This window comes from Cornus florida, unplaced genomic scaffold (genome assembly GCF_030987335.1).
Source record: "Cornus florida cultivar Cherokee Brave unplaced genomic scaffold, ASM3098733v1 CherokeeBrave_3.0.0_Hap2_Chr02, whole genome shotgun sequence".
NCBI lineage: Eukaryota > Viridiplantae > Streptophyta > Magnoliopsida > Cornales > Cornaceae > Cornus > Cornus florida.
In genome coordinates, this window is record NW_026775572.1 from 30999316 (window position 1) to 31021195 (window position 21880).

A 21880-nucleotide genomic window follows, 5' to 3' on the forward strand; every position below is an offset into this window, starting at 1 on the left:
CGGCCAAATTTGGACTCCAAAATTCGTGCTTACTTCCAGCCTAGTTTTAACAGGTAAAGCCATAATACTAAAATGGGTTCAAGTTCCCAATTTTGGAGAAAGTTTCCTAGTTGGAAAAAGATTCTTCCTTTTCTTCTTGTTTCCATTCTCATCAACTTGTGGCGTCTCTTGGGCTTTTTTCTAGGTCTAATTAGACTTGGATCTTCATCATTGCTCGGCCCAATGAATGTGGTCTTCTAACCTCATAGATATCATCTTTTAAAGGCCAAATTACTGATCTTGACTGATATTATAATTAAAATCCTGAAATAAAGAAAAGCACTATAACAATAAAAAAAAATAACAAATAAAACTACTACTTAAGAATAAAACATGCAAGTTAATGGACTAAAATATATAACATTCAACGCCTGACATGCGCGAGCCCTAACTACTATTTCTGTGAACAAGGCTTACCAATCCCGAGGAAGGCTATTACATACACCGGATATGAATTGCAACCAAATGCATTAATCAAGTTCACTAATGCAGGCAACAAAAAATTAGTTAAATGAATAACATTGCTGATATAAGGCTTACAATATAGTTTTATGGTATTACCAAGTGTTGGATCATCACGTAAGTGTTGTAGGTCACAAAAATGTGGTGTAAACCTCCTATTCAAGAGCGCACACCCCTTGGCAATGTAGTTATGAACTTATAAAACCATGTAACATATCTAAGTTGTGTTTGTTATTAATTAAGACATAGCTATTCAACTCCAGCAATTTCAAGGTGTGGGATCGAAATTAATCAAGGCTTCTTGAAACTTTTTTAAAAATTGAAAATAAAATATTTATATTTGAGATCTCTATAATTCAAAATATAAATATTTTATTAATAATATGCAGAATTTAACCATTTTACTGTCTACTTTATTCGAGTGGTAAAGCTTTATATTGATACTACCTTCTTTCTACTATTATTTTATTTTTTAATGATGGAATGAATTAGTACTTATGTCCATGGCTGGTCTAGGGATGCCAACTGGAGCGGTTCTGGTTGGGTACGTATACCCAAATCTGTTCTCATCCAAAACTGCTTAAACGGTACCTTGCCATCCCGTTCCCGCCCCCATTTATGTTTCTGTACCCCACGGGTACCCGCCCTATTTACTTCCAAATGTTTCTCCAATTTTTTCTTTTCCTTCCCAAATACAATTATTCAAGAGTTAAAGAACAAATTTCCTGAACAACTCATTTCGACTAAAATTCATTTTTTTTTTTTTTTTATAGATTTTATGTACATTTTGAACCTTTTTTTTTCCTGGTCAAAAGCATTAAGTCTACCAAATTTTTTTGGGAAGAATTATTTTTCCTTTTTTTGAAAAAAAAATTGCAATATAGACTCTTAAAATACTTAATAATGTATGTTGGCATTGGGCACTAGTTAACAAGTGTCATAGACTCATAGGGCATTCCTTACCAAATAATCTTAGTGGTGTGACAATCTACCGGTTATAGTCAAAATGCACCACTCAACACAAAAGCACTAAATAAACATTTCTTTCTTGCACGTTCTTACTTCCCGGTGGTGACCAAATATTCTACTCCCTGATATTGATGTCACCCTTATCGCCAAACTAATAAAACCACAACTAATCTTGGTTGGTTCACAACTCTGATTGTGCTCTTCTTATTTTAGTAATTAATTAATATTTGATTTGTGCATGTCTTGTCAGATCAAATTTTAGTAATTAATCATCTCAATTTTGGATTTGGTATTACTTAGTTGCCTAGTTAGTAAAATATTCAGCTTTCTGAATAATTTCAAGTCTTTCATTTCTTTAAGAATTTACAATAATAAAAATTAAAAAAATTTCAATTACGGTTATCAACCAAGTCACTCAATAATACCCTTACATCATGTAGTTTGCTAAATACATCAACACAAGAGTTTGGCCTAATATCATTATCCTATTATCTTTACGCTATTCTTCTTTGTGTATGACTTCTAGAATATTACAGTATAAAACAATCATTTGGCAAAACATGTTGATGATGATTTGAGCATCAATTTTGTTTAATCTTGCGATATCAAGAGATATGAGAGCATTATTATACATTTCGAATTAAAATTTAAAAGCATTACTATACATTTCGAATTAAAATTTAAAATTTGATCCTCAATATGACATGATGATAACTAAAAAGATATTAATATCCTATATTTTAATATATATTACATTTTATTTTTTTATATATTTGTGTTTCCTGTTTTAACAAACTAAAGGAATTGTCAATTGAAAAAAGAAAAGAATGAACTAATATACTAGATTTCTTTGTCTATCTCTAATTTTCTTTCCTCTACTAATATTTTTTATTATATATATATATACACACACACAAACACATACTAGTAAAACTTTCGTGCAATGCATGTGAGTAAAATTTAATTTAATATTAATATTCAACAAAGTAATTAAATAATTATTTTCTCAATAGTAATTAAAATTGATTTATTAAAATAATCACATTGATATATTAATTAAGATAAACATATTACAAGATTAAATAATGTTAACAATTTACAAAATCTTTACAATAGTAAATTATATATTTCCTTGTCTAATTAGATATTTTTATTATTAAAAAATCCATACATTTACCAAATCTTTACAATAATAAATTATATATTTCCATGTATAGTTAGATATCTTTTATTAAAAAATTCATAATAAATAAGTAATTTGAGTTTTATAGGAACTCTTCTAATCTCTTTATATTAATTAAAAATTAAAAATTCATAATAAATAGGTAATTTGTGTTAGTGTTTTATAGAAACTCTTAACTCAACTAAGACATATATATTTCTTTTATATATTTTCTTGTCTAATTAGAGAGACTGAATTGTTTATTTTCTTTATATATTTCTTTGTCTAATTTTATTTTTTTATATTAAAAAACTCCATAATAAATAGGTAATTTGAGTTTTATATAGACTCCTAAATTATATTAATTGAAAAAATAAAAACTCATACTAAAAGGTAATTTGTGTTAGAGTTTTATAGAAACTCTTTTAAAAATTCTTTTAATAAAAACTCATACTAAAAAGGTAATTTGTGGGTAATTTGAGTTTTATAAAAACTCTTCTAAACTTTTTGTATTAATTAAAAATATAAAATCTCATAATAAATAGGTAATTTGTGTTAGTGTTTTATAGAAACTCTTAACTCTTTTTTTTTTTTTTTTTTCAAATGGAAACTCTTAACTCAACTAAGGTGTATATATTTCTTGAAAAATGATAATTTTGACTACATCTATCTAACGACTTAAAACCGACATAAATAAAAATACTAACTTGGCAAGCCATATCCCAATTTCTCTCTCATTGAAAAAAATCTCATTGAAAAAAATCAATTCACGCTCTAAAACAATTAGGGCCATAAAACTAAACATTCTTCGTCTTCTTCACCTTATTGGAGATTTGTTTCAGTCCCAAATTTGGCCTCACCTTCGTCATCTCCAACTCCACCTCGGCGAGTACTCAATATTTTTTCCAACACTATCTCACCATAATCCTCGCCGCCGTCAAATTCGACACCAGCCGAAGCCCAAACAATCACATCAAAATCAACTTGAGCAACATTGAATCAAATGCGATTTGTGAATTGAATTTGGGTAATACATGCCTGAATTGAATTTGAAATCATTGATCATATGTGTGTGTGTGTGTGTGTATATATATATATATTTAATTTCTTTCTAGAATTAGCTATTTGAGTGGTATAGAGAATTATTTAATTTCAGTTTAGTTTTATGCATAGGAAAAAAATATATATCAAAGTAGCAACTCTTGGGGATGTTGAATCTAACAACTTGATGAATATACTGGCACGATTAGAGTTTCTTGTGATTGGAAGAGAGATGATGAATGATTACTTTGGTGCTAAGTCACATAATTCGCTCAAACCACTGGTGCTCCATCGCTCCGCGCGCGAATTGGCGTTTTGAGAGCGAATTTGCCACTCTCATGTTTTTGAATTCGCGAATTTAATTTAATAATTCGCTGGTTTTTAAAGTTCAATTCTCGCGTATTTTGTTCAAGAATTTGACAATAAATTCACGAATTTAGTGTGAATCTTGTGAAATTTTGATTTTACCCCTAATTTAAATAGACCAAATAAGGTTAATTATGTCAAAAAATAATCAATTTAATTTAATCAATTTAATTTAATTAAGTAAACTCTGTTCTTTATAGTTAAAAATCAAATAATATAACAATATACTTAATATTTAATAATACTTATTTATTAGTAAAGAAATAAATGAATGAATAACTTTTCATATTCTGATTGTGATTTCTCAATTTTTTTTCTGCTATTAAGTGTGATTCTTGAACTTCTTTCGCTAGTAATTGACTCTTGATTCACTCTTATAGTCTTATTCTCGTTCCATCATTTCATATTCTTTCTGCTATTTCATTTACTTTTCATATGCTTTTAAATATTGTTATTTCAAAGACAATGATTATCATCTTAAGAGTTTAAAGCAGGTTAAATGTATAAAAGACAATGTTTTTTAACATTGCTTTTTCTATTATACCTTATTCAATGTTATATTTTTATTTTTATAAAGCCGCTTGTTTGATTTTCATGTTTGTTAATTTATGCATTTTTATAAAGTATGTTTTATTGGTTGTAATGGACTCATATTTGATTCACTATTTTGTCTTTTTATTTGCATGAAATTTATTTAAAACATATATTTACTATTATAAATTAATATTTTATATATTTATAATGCGGCACTCTAGCAGTGCTCTTGCTCTAAGATTTTTTTGAGATATGCCGCTCTCATTCCCGCTTTATATGACTTAGCTTTGGTGGAGAGATAATAATAAATAAATAAATAAAAAGTTGGCCACACAATGATATACACATTGGTGTCGTATTTTTGTAGGTTTTTTACTAGTAGGGGGAAATAGCACTACTTTATATATTTTCCTCTCTAATTAGAGAAACTAAATTTTTTATTTTCTTTCTATATCAATAAATTACGGTAGTGAAAAAAAAAAATAATGATAATATATTAATAGCAGTATTAAAGAAAACACTAAGAAAAATAATTGATTTACAAAAGAAATCTGAAATTTCTTAGAATAATAGCATTTTTTGTCATCTCATTACATCAATAAATTTTTGTTATTACAGTAGAACTAGAAAAAAGATATGGGTTTGCAACTGGTTAAAATCTGGAATAAAATAAAACAAAATTAACAAGATTGATGAGACAATTTGTGACAAAGGGGTTAGGTGCAAATCATAGGTTACCTTAAGTTGATCAAGTGGATAAAAGAATAGAGATTTTATTTTTAATTTTTTATTATTTTTTAGTCTATATTTTGTATGTCAATAGTGTAATTTTTAATTTTTTTTTTTCCCCACACTAAACAAATAAGCAATGTCAACTTTAGTATCAAGTCATTGATACAATTTTCTAACAATAATAAAAAAATTTAAAGAAACAAAATTCGAATTAGTGGTGAGATGTGATTTTGAGATGTGAAACAATTTCTATTTTTATTTGTTTGGTACTTGCCTTTTATTGTTGTAATTAGTGGTATTGGTAAATATTAAATTTAGAACCTAGAAATGCTGATAGTGGTTTTGTAAAAAAATTATATAGGTAGGTTTGGAATGTGATCAATATAGAAAGTGTGGAAGAATTTTCTTGCTTCACGGGGAGCAAGAAATCATTACTCATATACTTAAATACTTGCCTACTCACAGTGGGTAACTAATTCCTTAATGTGGTCTAATCTTAAATGCACAAATAGTTTATAATTACAAAATCTGAAAAATGATAAATTCAGCCACAACTTTAAAATCTTACAACCTCAGTTGCAGCTAAGAAATCTGCTAGGACTTATCCTTTAACTACTTTTCATGGCACATAAACAATTTTATACTCATTGAATAAAATTGACTACCTCGCTAAGCGTAAAAATTTGATCTCCAGCACGCGTGGAGAAGGAAAAAAAAAGAAAAAAAAAAAAAATCTACAAAAATGTCATCATTGACCCTAACTAAGCTTGTGAGGGTATTGAAAAATGCTAAGTCATTGTGTCATAACTTTTGCATCGGGTGTGCGCATTCCGTTCTTCTTCTTTTATGGGGTTTCGAAAAATTTACTTCTAAATAACTTCCATAACGTTATTTCAAAGTCCCAAACAAAAATTTTTAGCCAAAAAATGATATGGAGCTAATGGGTTTGTATTTCATGGCATGGTGGCCTTGAAGAGCACATCTTGGACACCGATTCTTCATCATTTGAAATAGATCCTTTTAAGGCATCCGAAAATGGAGTTTTTGGTGCCAAAGATATCCATTCATTAGGGTCATCAAATCAAATCAACTGAGTCAAGGTCAAGGTCAATCAGGGGGTGACTGAGTTTATTCCAAAAAAAAATTTTATTATTTTTATTTATCAGTTTTCTAATTTTGTAATTACAAATTATTCGTAATTACCAATGATTAGACCACATCAGTAGTTAGTAGGGATGACCTACTCATTGGTAAATAGGCAAGTCTCGTCCTCTATATATATATATTCTTTTTTGCACCCTATATTTTTTAATTACTCTATATATGTTGGCTATATCTTTAAAATTTAACCTTTATTAGAAAATAACAAATTAAAATACAAATAAATAGCCACATAATTTAAGATAAAATCACAAATAAAAATTATAGTATTTTCCGAGATATGACGAATACAACCTAAAAAGTTATTTAATCACAATGTCAATTTAAGTAATGCAAATTTGAATTCAGTCTACTTTCATCCGCTTACAAAAATAGCAATTATCTCTTGAAAGGAGTGTATGAATACTTTTTAAAATAAGTGTTATTCAAGGAATTATTTCATTTTTTTAAATAAAAGAGCAAGTGAAATGGCAAGTGTGGAGTGTGAATATTACTTCTGTTATGAGTAATACAAATTTAAATATGCCCTTATAAACTCAATTATAATCAAAGTAAATTCCAATCCACAAAAATTATGTCATTGTAAGATTTGATTTTGTATTTATTAATAGAATATGCATTTTTTATTTTTGGTGAGAAATATTCATCTTTTATCTTTATGAGAGTAATTCTGTTTTAGAGTATTTAATACAACTCAACTCGGCTACAGTTAGTTGTTTAGGGTTGATTTAAATTCTCGGTTTAAAATATGAATCTCCAATGTATATATGACTAAATTAAAAGCTAGATCTGGCTAAAATGGTCACCGAATTCATAACGATTATTCTCCCTTGAGCAAAATTCTAAATCAAGAAAAATTACAAGGCACCAAATCAAAATTACTTACTTATCCTCCATTTACAATTTTTTTTCTTGCTACAATGCTTGCATGTAAATCTTATTTTATTTATTGTCAATTGAAAATATATATATATATATATATATATATATATTTTACGGTATCTAAAAGTCAATCCACCTTGTTAGTTACTTTAGATTCTTGATTGATTTGCAAATTTTGAATGTATACAACTGTTCGGATAACACATGCATTATTTAGGTCCGGATCCTACCTTCAATGAGACTCAAACGAGTGACTCAAAGACCTTTCTAGTTCGTGTAACACATGCATCATTTAGATTCCGATCCTACCTTCAATGAGACTCAAACGAGTGACTCAAAGACCTTACCAATTCACGTAACACATGCATCATTTAGGTTCCGATCCTACCTTCAATGAGACTCAAATGAGTGACCCATATACCTTACCAGTTTGTGTAACACATGCATCATTTAGGTCCAAATCCTACCTTCAATGAGACTCAATCGGGTGACCCAAATGACCTTACTAGTAAATCTGTTTGTGTGAAAGAAAATATTTTATGTTGGGGGTGTTATATAAAGGTTTTGATTCAGATTACATTATCAAACGGCAAATAAGAATATGATATTATCAAGTAAGAATATGATATTATTAGGTAAGAATTGTTGTGGAATTGGATTAATAAAAATATAAATTGAATTTTTTTTATTACTACTAAATACAAATTAATTAAAAACCCTAAATCACTCCATCTTGTCCCCTCCTACAAAAAGAAAGCTAATAAGTTCATAATATTTCCCCGTCACACAAAAAAATGTCTACTTTTTTATTTTTGATTGTTCCAAAATAATTGTTCCATATCAAAATCTAGTGTACTATTTTTTTAATATTTTTAATTTATCTCTCTTTTTTTTATTTATAGAAGTTATAAAAATATGTGAACTCACATAAAAAGGTATATTTAAAATTCATTCACTACCATTGTAATAAAAATATATAAAAAAATTACCCTCTTCAAAGTTAAGTTCCTGCAGATGCCTCGATATCCAGTGGTTAGTGCCTCCAGTGGATTTTGGGAGTGTCAGGCTTCGACTCTTTGCACCTACTAATCTAATTTCTAACCCTTCTTGCCTTGTAAAATAAAAAATAAAAAATAAATAAAAATAAGACGTTAAGTTCTTAACATGGTTCGGTGTCTAACGGATTCAGACAAATATCGGTGTAAATAGGCAAAACGATATTAGACCTTTAAAAAAGAGTTACTAACCGACATGGACGGATCTCGAAACTCATGTGAGGGGGATAATATTAAATTTTTTTAATAATTTCAGAGGGCAAAGGAAGAGAAAGAAGAAACCAGGAGAGAGAAATCGAAGAAACAGGTCGAGAACCGCAACTTTTAAGCTTTCCACTTTTTACCTTTAAATTCAAAAGAGAAATCGATAATTAAGGTCGGAAGAATTATTATTTTTCTTCCTCCTAAAATGAGAATTTGTTTGTTGAACCTAAACTAATTATACTTCAACACATCATTCCACCAATCAGATATCACCCTGTTCCAGTATGGACCTCACTTACACAATATGGGACAATCTTATTATAAGTCCAAAAAATAATTAAAAAAAGTCCCAAATAATAATAATAAAATAAAAACAAAATATACGATGATGCCACATGATGTGAATCATATGATTGCGTAGTAAATGCCAAATATTGTCAATTGAAAAACAATTTCTCCACCGAATAGGTCAAAAAAGTCCATCTTAAATCCCAACCGTCACGTTTCAATCTGACGGCTCAAATTGACCTGATGACACCATAGCAACCTTCTACAAATTCTGATTGGTCAAGAAACCTCAACCGGGCAATTCCGGTAAAACCAACCCACATCCTCCAAAAGTTACCAACACTTCAACAACCGGCTTAGGCAGTCACCCGTATCCACCTCATCACGTTTACAAAGTAACAATGTACTAACAGTGAGTTACATGGACAACCAAAGACGAAGGCGTTATTGTTATTGCTAATTAATGCCAGCTCTTTCTCTCTCTAGGGTTCCCCTCTATAAATATACACATGTTTTCTCTCTCTAGAACTTCGACCCAGCGTTTGGATCAATCGAAACTCTTTGCTCTCGATATAAGTGTTCGTAGATCCATCGATCGATCTATGTCTGGTTTTTATTGATCCAATAGTTTTTTTTTTTGAGGGTTGATTTATCAGATCCGAGTTAGGTTAATCGTTTGTGATAATGTTTCTGATCGATTGGTTCTACGGAGTTCTCGCGTCGCTCGGGCTATGGCAGAAGGAGGCGAAGATCCTGTTCTTGGGCCTCGACAATGCCGGCAAAACGACGCTCCTTCACATGTTGAAGGACGAGGTTCGTTTCTGTTCATACCATATACATATATATAATTTATACATTGTGTATATATTTCGATCTGTTTTGGTTTCAATGATTGTATTGCTTTTCGATTTAGGTTGTGTTTCTATTTGAGGAATTAATTGTCTGAGGATTAAGAAAATTATGTGGTTGAAATATCATTTTAGGAATTAGACTGGAAAAGGCATGATTAATTGATTGTGTATGTCATGGAAATGTATTGAAATTTTAATATTCAGTTATTTATTTTCACAAAGTATTTAGTGGTGAATCGTTTTACTAAGTTATTTATTTTCACAAAGTATTTAGTGGGGAATCGTTTTACGAGGGAATTAAAAGATGATGTTGACAGAACTAAATATTTGAAATAGACTCAGTTTAACTGCGAAATTGAAGATCCAATTGTTAAATTTTCTTCCTTCCCCAAATTTTTTTCGGTTAATATTTGGGTTTTAAATTAATGTGTTGCTTTTGGTGTTGGATCTTGGCAGAGATTGGTTCAACACCAGCCAACCCAATACCCAACATCTGAGGAGCTTAGCATTGGAAAAATCAAGTTCAAGGCATTTGATTTGGGAGGGCATCAGATTGCACGACGGGTCTGGAAAGATTACTATGCCAAGGTAGATTTTGTGTTTAACGTGTTGGGTTTAATGTTTAACTTTTATATTTTTATTGCAGTATATAATTTGTTAGTAGACTGGCAAACCTGTTCGTAGTTGAATGATAATGTGCTAATTACTTTGCATCTGTTTTAGCTTCAATTATTGTATTGATTTTCTATTTAGGCTGTGTTTCTATTTGAGGAATTAATTATATGAGGATTAAGAAAATTATGTGGTGGAAGTTATTTTTACTGCTTCTTTTAAATTTGATTTCCGTAACATTGTCAGCAATCACTTTATGCTCAAATAAATTGTTTGAAACAAATAAGAGCAAAAATAAATTTCTCTATTGTGTTTTATTTTGTGGTCTATTTCTATTTGAGGAATTAATTATATGAGGATTAAGAAAATTATGTGGTGGAAGTTATTTTTACAGCTTCTTTTAAATGTGATTTCCGTAACATTGTCAGCAATCACTTTATGCTCAAATAAATTGTTTGAAACAAATAAGAGCAAAAATAAATTTCTCTATTTTGTTTTATTTTGTGGTCTATTATATTCATTATTTATTGCTTTCTCCCCTCCTTTTTGTTTTATCCTTGGGGTGGGGATTAGCTGGCAGCTTTTAGACATGTCAAGCTTTCCTTTGTTTCCTGTGTTTTACTGACGAGAAGGCTTGTATAGTTGGCATGTTAATGACATGTCTTTAACTAAAATTTAGGAAACCTTGTGTACGATGTTGTATTATTTCAATCATAGCCCAGCGCCCCCCCACCCCCCCCACCTCTTTCTTGGAAGTTCTATCTTGTTTGTTTTGGTAGGGTGGTCTTTGTTTCCTCTAAAGCTCATTCGTTACAAATGAGCTTGGGCATCATTTTCTTCTTAAAATTTCAGGTTGGGAATCCCAATTCAAATTAAATTGGGTTGGGCTTGGGTATAGGTATTGGTTGAACAGTAAACGAACTCAAATGTAGTAGCCAACCCAGGCCTAAATGCAATCAGGTTTTTTAAGGTTGTTTTGTGGTTGGTTGTTAGACTTCTTCTGATTTGTGCACCGCTAATTTCCTTTGATTGTGAGAACAACCTGTTTATCCAAACGCATGTTTTATTGAAGGAAAGGATGCGAGACAAATTAAAATGTCCTGATTTGATTTCTGAACAAATCAGTACAATTGCTTTCACACCCTTAAATTTCAGCATGCTTGTCGTGCCTTCAAAATTCAAAAAAGACGTTTGTGTCTATTTAATTTAATTCATGGGAGTTCGAAACTAACAATGGATTTCCGTTGACAACAACTTTTGCTTCCCATGAGGTGTTCCACTAATACCTCACTATTTGCACATTGTTTCTAGCAAATCTATCTCAATTTTGCAGTATTAAAGAGGAAGTTGAGCACAGAATCTCATGATCTTGATATGAGAGACTTCCTTCTCCTTGCAAGTGCTTTCCTGGTTTATCCAAGCTGTCTTTGTATGCAAAAAGACTGACATGCCTTGTCTTCTCAAAAACCACAGCCCCCTAGACAGCCTACGCCTAAAACGAGGGAAATGGGGGTTGTTACCGGCTGTTACACTGAAACTTCTACACCCATGATAAAATGGGTTGTTATTGGCTTGAGGGATTTACATGACAGCCTTTGCCGTATCTAATGGCCAAGTGAAATGAATTTGGCATATTGAATCTTCGTATCTGGGAATGGAGTTTAAAGTTTTCTTTCATGCAGTGCCTGTGATGTCAACCATAACCTGATCCTCATGTTTTTGAGTGTTTCTAGGGTGCCATAGATAGTGTTAGTCTCAGAGAAAGTTTCGAAACATCATCTCTGGACATTTCAAGGTTTGACACGATATTGGGCTTTGGATTTTTCAAGTGTTGTTGCTTGTGGGTCTCAGTGTTGATTGTTTTACCCTTCTCTAATGGATTCCTTGATACTCATTTATCTGTGCAATGGCCTCAGGATTCAAATTTAGTTTTGATTCTATACCAAAGTGGCTTCTCTGTTGTTCCTGTATCCATTATCACAAATTTGTAGTCCATCCCTTCATGTTTGGCTAACTGTTAGCGGTAGCTTTAGCATAGGATCCTAGGTGGGTTGGATGGTTGTGAACTGTTAGATTAGTTACCTTGGTGGGATTGTCACAAGCACTGGTTTGCTTTGCACAGTAATCCAGAGGTAACTCAATGTGCCATTTGTTCTGCAGTGAGTTTGGTGATTAGTTTTCTCCAATTCGTGTTGATCTTTTCAGATATCAATTTGTATGCTTGTCTCTGGCGACGTTATATAATTTTTGTTTTTATTGGAAGCAGTTGCAGTTGCCATTTGCCAATGGTTCTTTTGAAAGTTCATTTATTAAAGAATATCTGGTGGCATGATTTTATGTTTAATGATTTCCTCCATGTTGACTTTTTCTGAATAATCTAGAGTGGGAGTTGTTAATGTTTGTTTCTATTGTAAATATGTAATAGCTTCCTTGGCAATATGTGCTTTCACATGGTTTTGTTATGCTGGTTCTTTATGCGGTTAACATATGATTAGATGATAATATTTTTTAAAATGTTCTGGTTTTTCCAGTGTCTTGAAGTAAGCTTGGACTCACATAGTAACTAATATACTCTTGACTTGTTGGCATGCAATTCTTGCGCGTGAAGGTGGATGCGGTGGTCTACCTAGTAGATTCATACGACAAGGAGAGATTCGCGGAGTCAAAGAAAGAGCTGGATGCTCTCCTCTCCGACGAGTCCTTGGCTACAGTACCTTTCCTTATACTGGGCAATAAGATAGACATACCCTACGCCGCCTCGGAGGATGAGTTGTTGCACTGCATGGGCCTGACTGGCATCACAACAGGCAAGGGCAAGGTCAATCTGCAAGACACAGGTGTCCGACCAATTGAGGTCTTTATGTGCTCTATCGTCCGGAAGATGGGTTACGGAGACGGTTTCAAATGGATGTCACAATACATCAAGTAGTGGGCAATAGGAAATGAGGTTTAGTTGCTTGTTTTAAATGTTATTTTCTGCTGGACTTTGGGTTTGACATGTCTGTTTAAAGTCACTGTTGGATGTATCCCCTTTGTGTTTTTTTTTTTTTTGTTGGCTAAATGACCCCAAGGTGGCCGATTATATTCTATCATGTGGCACAAAGGGACTGATCATCAGTCATGATTTGATACGGAGAAAATCATAATTGAACAGGAGTCAAGCACATTGTTTCTCTGTCACTGCCTTCAACATGTCAAAGTAGCTTTTTTCTTACTGGTTCCAATAAATTGGGTACATGAATTTGCTTTAGTGAAGTATACCTATTAATAATGCATTTCCTTATGTGAGCTTTCATATTTGTTCCTTTCTATTTCTTTTTGGGTTAAGTAGGCACAACATATAAAAGGGTGATAATTATAAAAACCTGGATCAAGTATTTGCTTGATTGCCTTTTTATTATTATTATTATTCTTTCTTCTATGTTACATAAATCGCATAAAGGTTGAGGACATAAACTCTACTGCCCCTTAACTATGAACCAATTAACCTCACAAATGTGTCCTATGTGCAACATGTTTCACATGAAAGCAACCGAATTGGTATAAATATATTATTTTTTTTGTCTCAATTTCCCGTTCAAAATCTAATCAGTCATAAAATAGGTGACCTGGTTGTGTGTTCAAAAACAGGTTTTTCCATATTCAGGATTTATGTTTGGTTAAGATCAGAATGATGAAAGAAATGCATTAATGCATCAGAAGAAGTTTACAGGAAGCTTAAACGCAGCCCTTGAAAGTTCGAACTTTCAAGGCTGAATTTACATGGCTTTCTGTTTTGTATGAACTTTCAAGGGCTGCGTTTACATGGCTTTCTGTTTTGTATGGAAGTTCGAACCCCCATGTGGAAGTATTTTTATTTCTTTTAGCAATTCTCTTGATTTGTTTCATTATTGTAAATGTATTTATCAATAATTTTGTTTGTTGATGCAAGAAAAAGTTGTGTACCAATTCTGAGAATATTAATGATATATAGTAAGATATTCAATGTACGGATTAATCGAACTTTTCTTCTTTTTTAACATTTGCCAAATAGTTTTTGGTGATTTTAATATTTAGTTTGAACTTTCATGTTGGGAAAAGTTGTATTTAGTCCGAGCGAACTGGTACTTTCCTCGATCCTTGGAAGCATCGCCAAAGACTCGAAACTAGTTGAATTGACCCTTTTGAAGATGGACACCTGACAATAACCAAAACTACTACATAAGCATTACTCAATAATTATGATATGCAACTTTAAGGATGCAATAATCCAAAACATTTAAACGTGACCACGGTCCTTAACTCGGATTCAAGGGAGAGATCTTAAAAGATAAGAAAAAGATATTTTATTGATTGAAGTAGTTAGATGGTGTGATATGGTGGAAATAAAATGGCATACATTGTGGAAAATAAATTCATGTTGAGTTGTACTCATGTTTGTTCCATTTTTTTTTGGCCTAAATACAGGTTAATAATCGGCATCAGGATCGGCATCAGGTTGGGTCTTGGGTTTGGATTTGGAATAATTGTTTTGCTAATGGATATGGCAGGAGAATCCAAACTTTCCGGAGTTAATCATCACTTATTTTTATTAATTTCTGTTAGAGCATAACTAAATATATATTTCACCCTCTTGGATTTCATCCTACCATCTCTGATACTCACACACACCCACGGCTCACACACACTTGAACTCCGCTCCCTCCCTCTCACTATTGCAACTTATTTGTGCAAATAAATTCGTACACTATATATAGACATCCTAGCTCTCTAGAACCTAACATAAATATTCTATATATTTACGACTCCCACATATTTACCATGGTTACAAATTCTTACAAGCTCTCTATTGTTATAAAATCTTCCACCATTTTCTAACACTTCTTTATTTTCTGCACAAATATGAAAAACTCTTTTAACTTTCTCAATTCTCTACACAAATTTGAAATACTTTAGAACTCAATGCTCCTCATGCCATGCAAATTAGTCCTCGGCCTTGAACCCTAAATGGCTTAAGTTGGAGCATCGAATCAAATCTAACCTAGGCAACATCAATTATATAGGTCACTCTCGAATCTCGATCATGTACTAAGATAATGAATTTTAATAATTATTTTGAAGCATCAATGGACGTTTTTTTTCAATATTATGTACAACTGCCGCTGCATGAAAGAGGAAATTGAATACTCTGCTCAACAAAAAGATGTTGCAGACACTAAACAACTAGAAAGGACAATTCTTCTTCTGTGTGTACTCTTTGGATCGAAGTGTGTCCATATTGGAAACTAATAAAATGCAGAAAGAGTTGTCTTTGATGAAGTAGATTAGTATTTGTTGATTTACATGCAACACTCATTTTTCTCGTCTTACAGATTATGTTCATTGCATTTAAGACTCTGCACCATGAACAAGAACTTAATTAATTAAACTAATGCTGTGTTAATTTCCGGCCATGAACTAAATTCCTACAAGAAACTATGCCATTAATGTAATTACTGTCAAGAATCATATTGCTGTGTCCAAGCACTAATTTGGCAACTCGAAAATTCTTCTTTTTTTACTCCCTAAACTAAATTCGGTTTTTCCTATATAAATCATCAAAATTGTTCCAGTAGACAACCCCTTTATCATCAAAATCCCAATATAAATCATCAAAATTGTTTCAGTTCTCCGACACAATTTGAGGCCTAATGTTATTTAGGATTGTGGAACAAGCATTGAATATATTTGAAAATTGTGGGACTACCAAGATTCAGTTTTTGTAAAACAAGCATTGTTCCAACTTCCAATGTAGACAAGAGAAATAGAGAGTATATATCAATTTTGAAACACAAAAGGACTAAACATTTACCCACAGGAAGAAAAAGAAGGGGAATTTTTTTTTTTTTTTTTCCATGCAACCTCGGAAACTACTTTTCGAAAACTACTTTTACTTCAACACCACGCCCAACATTACAAACTTTTACTTCACCACCACCCCCTACATTACTAACTTTTACTTCACCACCACCCCCAACATTATTAACTTGGACTGTAACACTAATTGTATCATTCTTGATGGCCTCTTGCTTAACATCTTCTACTTTCTTTGGTGTCAACTTGCAAAAACAGTGAATTTTTAAGCAACCGCGGCACCTCCTCTCCATCCTTTTTTTTTTTTAAACTAGCAGAACTTAAACAGTACGAGTTACTTGTAAATATGAATTAGACAAGTTAGGAGTATGTAAATATATATTTATATAGAATCATATGAGGCTGCTCATTTTCAACTTCTTTAGCAGTTAATTAAGGATGTTATTCATGCACCCAATGCGTCACAAACATGCTTTAAAGTGTGTACCACATTCAACAGGGTGCAATGTACCTACTAAGTTCAGGGGATTTGGTCCCCAGAACCCTAAAAGGCTAGAATTGGAGCATTGAATGAAAATGTAGCCAAGTCAACATGCATTAAATCAGTCACGTAGCCTAGATCAGATAGTAGTGTATTATACGATTAACGGAAGGAAGTTTAATAATTATTTTGAAGGATCAAAGGACTCTTTTTCAATATTATGTACAATTGCCACTGCATGAATGCCCACTTAAAGGTCATGTTTGTATAGGCCTTCCAATCGCATTGACCAGTAAACCTGACTGCATACATAATAATATTTGTGTATATCATCATCATAGGCAATGCAATACTCTCTGCCCAGCAAAAACTGCAGGAATCGGTTTTTTTATTTTTATGAAGTAGATCACTATTTTCTGAATTCTGATTTACATGCATGATGCAACACTCATTTTCTCATCTTACATATCCTTCAATATTTGCAAAAAAACTTCCAGCACTGGAAGAACAAATAACAAGATTTCCTTAACTTTTAGAAATGTAAGTTACATAACTGACATCTCCCAAAGAACCTGATCCATGAATTCATTTCTGCCGTTCTATCTTTATTGTGTTTGAGACTGTTGCTCGAAGATATTGGAGCTCCTATGTTGTTGTTGTTGTTGTATCTCATTCCCTAATCCTTCAAAGTGGACACTTCATCCATAATACTGCTGCAGAGAACCATGATACTGGAACCAGAACGTGCACCATAAACAAGAATTAAATTAATTATGGTAATTCCCGACCACGCTCTGTCTGGGTACTTTATTAATGCTATTTTCTCTCATCAACACTCTTATCTTCCTGACTTCATCCCATTTACCTCTTTCTGCATAAATATTCGACAACAACACGTAATTACCAGAATTCCGTGGTTCCAAATTTATAAGCTCCTTAACTGCATATTCCACTAGCTCCATGTCACCATGAGTACGGAAAGCACTAAGCAATGAACCCCATAAAAGCAGCATTTGGCTTCACGGGCATAATTGCAAATCAAGTCATGAGCCTCCTTCACACATCCACTATGACCAAGAAGATCAACCGTGCATCCGTAATGCTCAAGTTTCGGCTTGATTGGGTGATTTGAAATCATTGAAGCAAACAAATCTTTACCTCATTGCACCAATCCTCCATGGGCACAACATGTTAGAACACCAACAAAAGTCGAATCATTAGGGTTCATGCCTTTGCATATCATCTTCTCAAACAAGTCAACCCCATTCTCACCCTTTCCATTGAAAGAAAAGCCCAAGACCATGGCATTCCAAGAAACCGCATTTCTACTATGCATGTCCTTAAAAATTCTAAAAGCAGTTCCCAAAATCCCACATTTGCAATAGAAATCCACCAGTGAATTTCCCACAGAAATGACATCCAGGAAAAGTCCGCTTGACTCAGTGTAAGAGTGGATCCATTGCCCAACATCAACAGCCCCCAAACAAGCGCAAACAGTCAGCACCGTGACCACAGTTGCATCATCCGGTTCAAAACCAATATCCCTCATTCCATGGAAAAGTTCTAAAGCTTCAGCATCGCAGCCATTCGTTCTAAGCCAGAGATCATGGAATTCCAAGAGATAATGTTCCGCTCTCTCATTTGGCTGAACAGACGAAATCCCATTCCAACATCACCCGTTCTGCAAAACCACCGAATCATCAAATTCAAAACAATCCCATCCTTCTAAGGCATTGCATCGAACACCTTGTTCGCATATCCATTCTCTCATAACTAGAACACAACTAATCAATCCCTCAATTCGATTCCAACCAAAACACCCAAACCCAAGAGTAAGAATTTCAGAATGAACCCCTAGACCCATTTTGAGATCAACAAGATTGGAACACACAAATGTGAATTCATCAGGCTAAATTGCATGGTTTTTCATGACTCGGAACTAATGAAGGGACTCTGCAAAGGGCCCACATACCTTTGATCATGGAATTGAAGTTGGGATATTGGGTTTGGCAAAAGATGAGATTCGCGTATGCCATTTTGTGGAAAGAGCCCCAAACGGAGACCAAGTGGGCAAGAATTTTGTTGCACTGGTGGAGGTGGTGGCCGTTGCGGAGGATATGAGCGTGGATTTGGGTGATCTGGGTTCGGGTTTTACGGCCATGGAGGAGACTGAGGATTCTCAGCCCGACCTCTCGGCAAGCTAGGAAGACTAAATTGACAGAGAATGCAAAGAATAGTAAGCTATATTTGAAAAGTGAGGAAGTGAGGAGGGTTGGCGGGAAATTGGAATATCAGTAATTTGAAAAATGAAGATTGGTACTTGTTTAATGAGTGTGTTTAACCTAGAGTTTTGAGTAACAAATGCATAATGTGAAGATTTCTAAACAATGTGATTTTTTATCTTTAAACGGTATTTTTTTTCTTTCCTTTTTTAAATTTATTTATTAACAAAATATGTTAAATCTAGTGACAGAGCTTCAAATTTTCTTTTAAAAAGTTAAAAAAAAAAAAATAAACCTATTTTTTTTCAACACATTTATAATTGTATCCATTTAGTTTTTAAGTTTTGAAACATTTTATCATTATTAATTTTTTTTTAAAGGTTTTTTAAGCACAAAAAACCCACACAATACAGAAACCCTATTTTAACTATAATAATTTGGATACATCAATAATTCTACTGCTTACCGGCACTCATTTGCATCATTCTCGTTAATAGACACCATTACAAATAACACTAATATGCTTACACTGATGTTACTCTCGTGTTTGATCCGTGGAGATTACAAATAATACCTTCACCTTTATAGACATCATTCTTCATAATGGATGACTAAAATGCATTACAGTGAATATTAAGAAACTTTCCACCTAAATATTTATCATTCTACAAAACACCCTTACACTTCTAAAATACCCTACACTGCAAATATCTATGAGCTTTCCAATATTATAGTATTTCAACTCTCCCACCTATTCTATAACTGTCCACCATTTTCTCTAATATTTTAGTATAGTAAAAAACTTTTCTATGTATGTATTGGATTGGACTTGGAGGGAGTTGTATATTCAAGCCTGTAAGGCAAAGATATTGTATTTAGTTATCGAGCTTGAAATTTTCTTAAGTGAAGGGAGATCATAAATTTAATGAGATTAAAAAAAAATTGAACATAAATGCTACACATACAAAAATGTAAAAGTTGATTAATAATATTTTCCTTCAACACATTTATAAATCTGTTTGATGGGTCTTCGTATTTCGAAAGCATTTATTATCAATTGCTTCTTTCTCCACCGTATATATATATATTTTTTTTTCAACAAATTTTCAGTATTTAGATCTCCATCAACTCTATAGTAATGGGTATCCCTTAATACCCTTTTGATGTCATAGATTATATGTGTTTTTGCCCTGACCAAGAATTTTTTTGAAGGGGCATCGTTGAAGAATTAAAAAAAATTGTAGACAAATTTGAAAAAAAAAAATTGTAGACAAATTTGAAAAAAAATTTGTGAAGTGGGCCATTCTAAAAATTGAGTGGGGGTATTTTGAATTTTTAACTAAAACTTTAGGTAATAATATAAATTAGAAAAAAATCAGTGGAGAAATTAGTGAGGTAAAAAATTTGAAGGGACATTTTAAAAAATTGAGTGAGGACATTTTTGAAATTTTAATTAAAATTGTAGATAATAATATAAATTAAAAAAAAAAATCCAGTGGGGCATCTGCCCCCACCGGTCCTGCACTGGTCCGTGCCTATGTTTATAGGGGTTAGTGCAAAAAACACTTCTGGAGTATACCTTTTATAACACTTTTACTCCTTATTTTAAAAAGTGTACAATAAACACCCTTAATCTTTTAATATTGTGCAAAATTAACCCTATGCCAGAAATCTGACATAAATTAGGGATGTAATACCCATTTTACCCTTTTATTTTTCCCAAAATGCCCTTGCAATCATCCTCTTCACTACAATCATCAACCTCTGCCGTGCTCGCCGTCTCCGTTTCACACCGAAAATTTCAGTGTTCACCACTAATCCATCCCCCTCAAACCTGACCATGAGAACCACGAACCAAGGAAAGGCGAAAGCCCAGAGCAACATTGTTACTCTCTTTACCATCAAGTCTCAACTCTCGCCATCACCACTCTCTTCTCACTCGTCCAACACTGCTCCCTCTCTACAAAATCCATTAGATTTAAGCTTAATCAAAACACTTACCCCTACTTTTTCTCTTCGAAATTACATGTTCATTGGTTTAAGGTTAATCAAACTAAAGAACGAAATCACAATCAGTGGGTGGTTAAGGGTATTCATAGCACTCACACTTTCCTTTCCTTCGAGGACCGCCGAGATGCCACTACACCACACGCTCACCGTAATTTCTCAGCCTCAGAAACCAGCGCGGTCTCTGGCTGAAATCCGATTATGGATCCGATGTCATCGTCGATGTTTTCAAGAACTGAGTTTGGCCGGAGCGAAGAAACTTCTCCGATCTGAATCTCGGCCGGAGCGACGGTGTGTATGATTGGTAATATAGCCAAATATCTAATAATTGATCAAATAGAACACAAATAGAATTCTAATGGTGGCTATAACATGTTTTAACACAGAAATCCCTCAATTTATATTCTTTAAAAAATAAAAAATCAAAGGACAAATAACCATGAATGTAGGAGAGAAGGCCAAAAAGGTGACACAAAGTCAATATCAAAAACTGTAACTACAAGAAACATAAGAACCCATATTCAACTAAATTCATGGGTTTTTAAACTCTTTACACTTTGTTGCCACATCATATAGAATCATAGATTAAACAAAGTCAATATTGAAAACTTGCCAAGATCCAAAAACAAGGCTACTGTTATTCTTTTCTCACTCCCTTCGGCGGCGCCAGAACTCGCTGCCGTCGTTCCGCCATCATGCTTGCAACCGTCGATCTCTTCCCCGCCCTCTGCACCTTGGATTAAGACTCTGCCCTCTGCAACCGTCAATCTCTGCACCTTCGATTAAGCCATAACCAGTACTAAAGCTTTCGTCCTTCACTTTTCCTCTTTCGGTGATGTTAGATTTGTCATACCTACTTGCTGTGTTTGGTGTTGATTGGTGGTGTAATTGTAATAGGGTTGTAAATTATTTTACTGAATAATGTTTAATGTCTTTTTTGATTTTTTTATAGAAAAAATTATTTTTATATATTTTATAAA

At 32.8% G+C, this 21880-nt stretch overlaps 1 protein-coding gene and 1 pseudogene across 1 annotated transcript; one reads left to right on the plus strand and one right to left on the minus strand.

Moving 5' to 3' along the window:
* Positions 1-9306: 9306 nt before the first annotated feature.
* LOC132294551 (GTP-binding protein SAR1A) lies at positions 9307-13533 on the plus strand. Its single transcript, XM_059792452.1, has 3 exons — positions 9307-9708; positions 10203-10334; positions 12967-13533. The coding sequence occupies exons 1-3, from the start codon at positions 9580-9582 to the stop codon at positions 13285-13287; spliced, it is 582 nt and encodes a 193-aa protein (XP_059648435.1). The 5' UTR covers positions 9307-9579; the 3' UTR covers positions 13288-13533.
* Positions 13534-17048: 3515 nt separating this feature from the next.
* Positions 17049-19378, minus strand: LOC132295950 (pentatricopeptide repeat-containing protein At1g09190-like; annotated as a pseudogene).
* Between the last annotated feature and the right edge of the window lie 2502 nt (positions 19379-21880).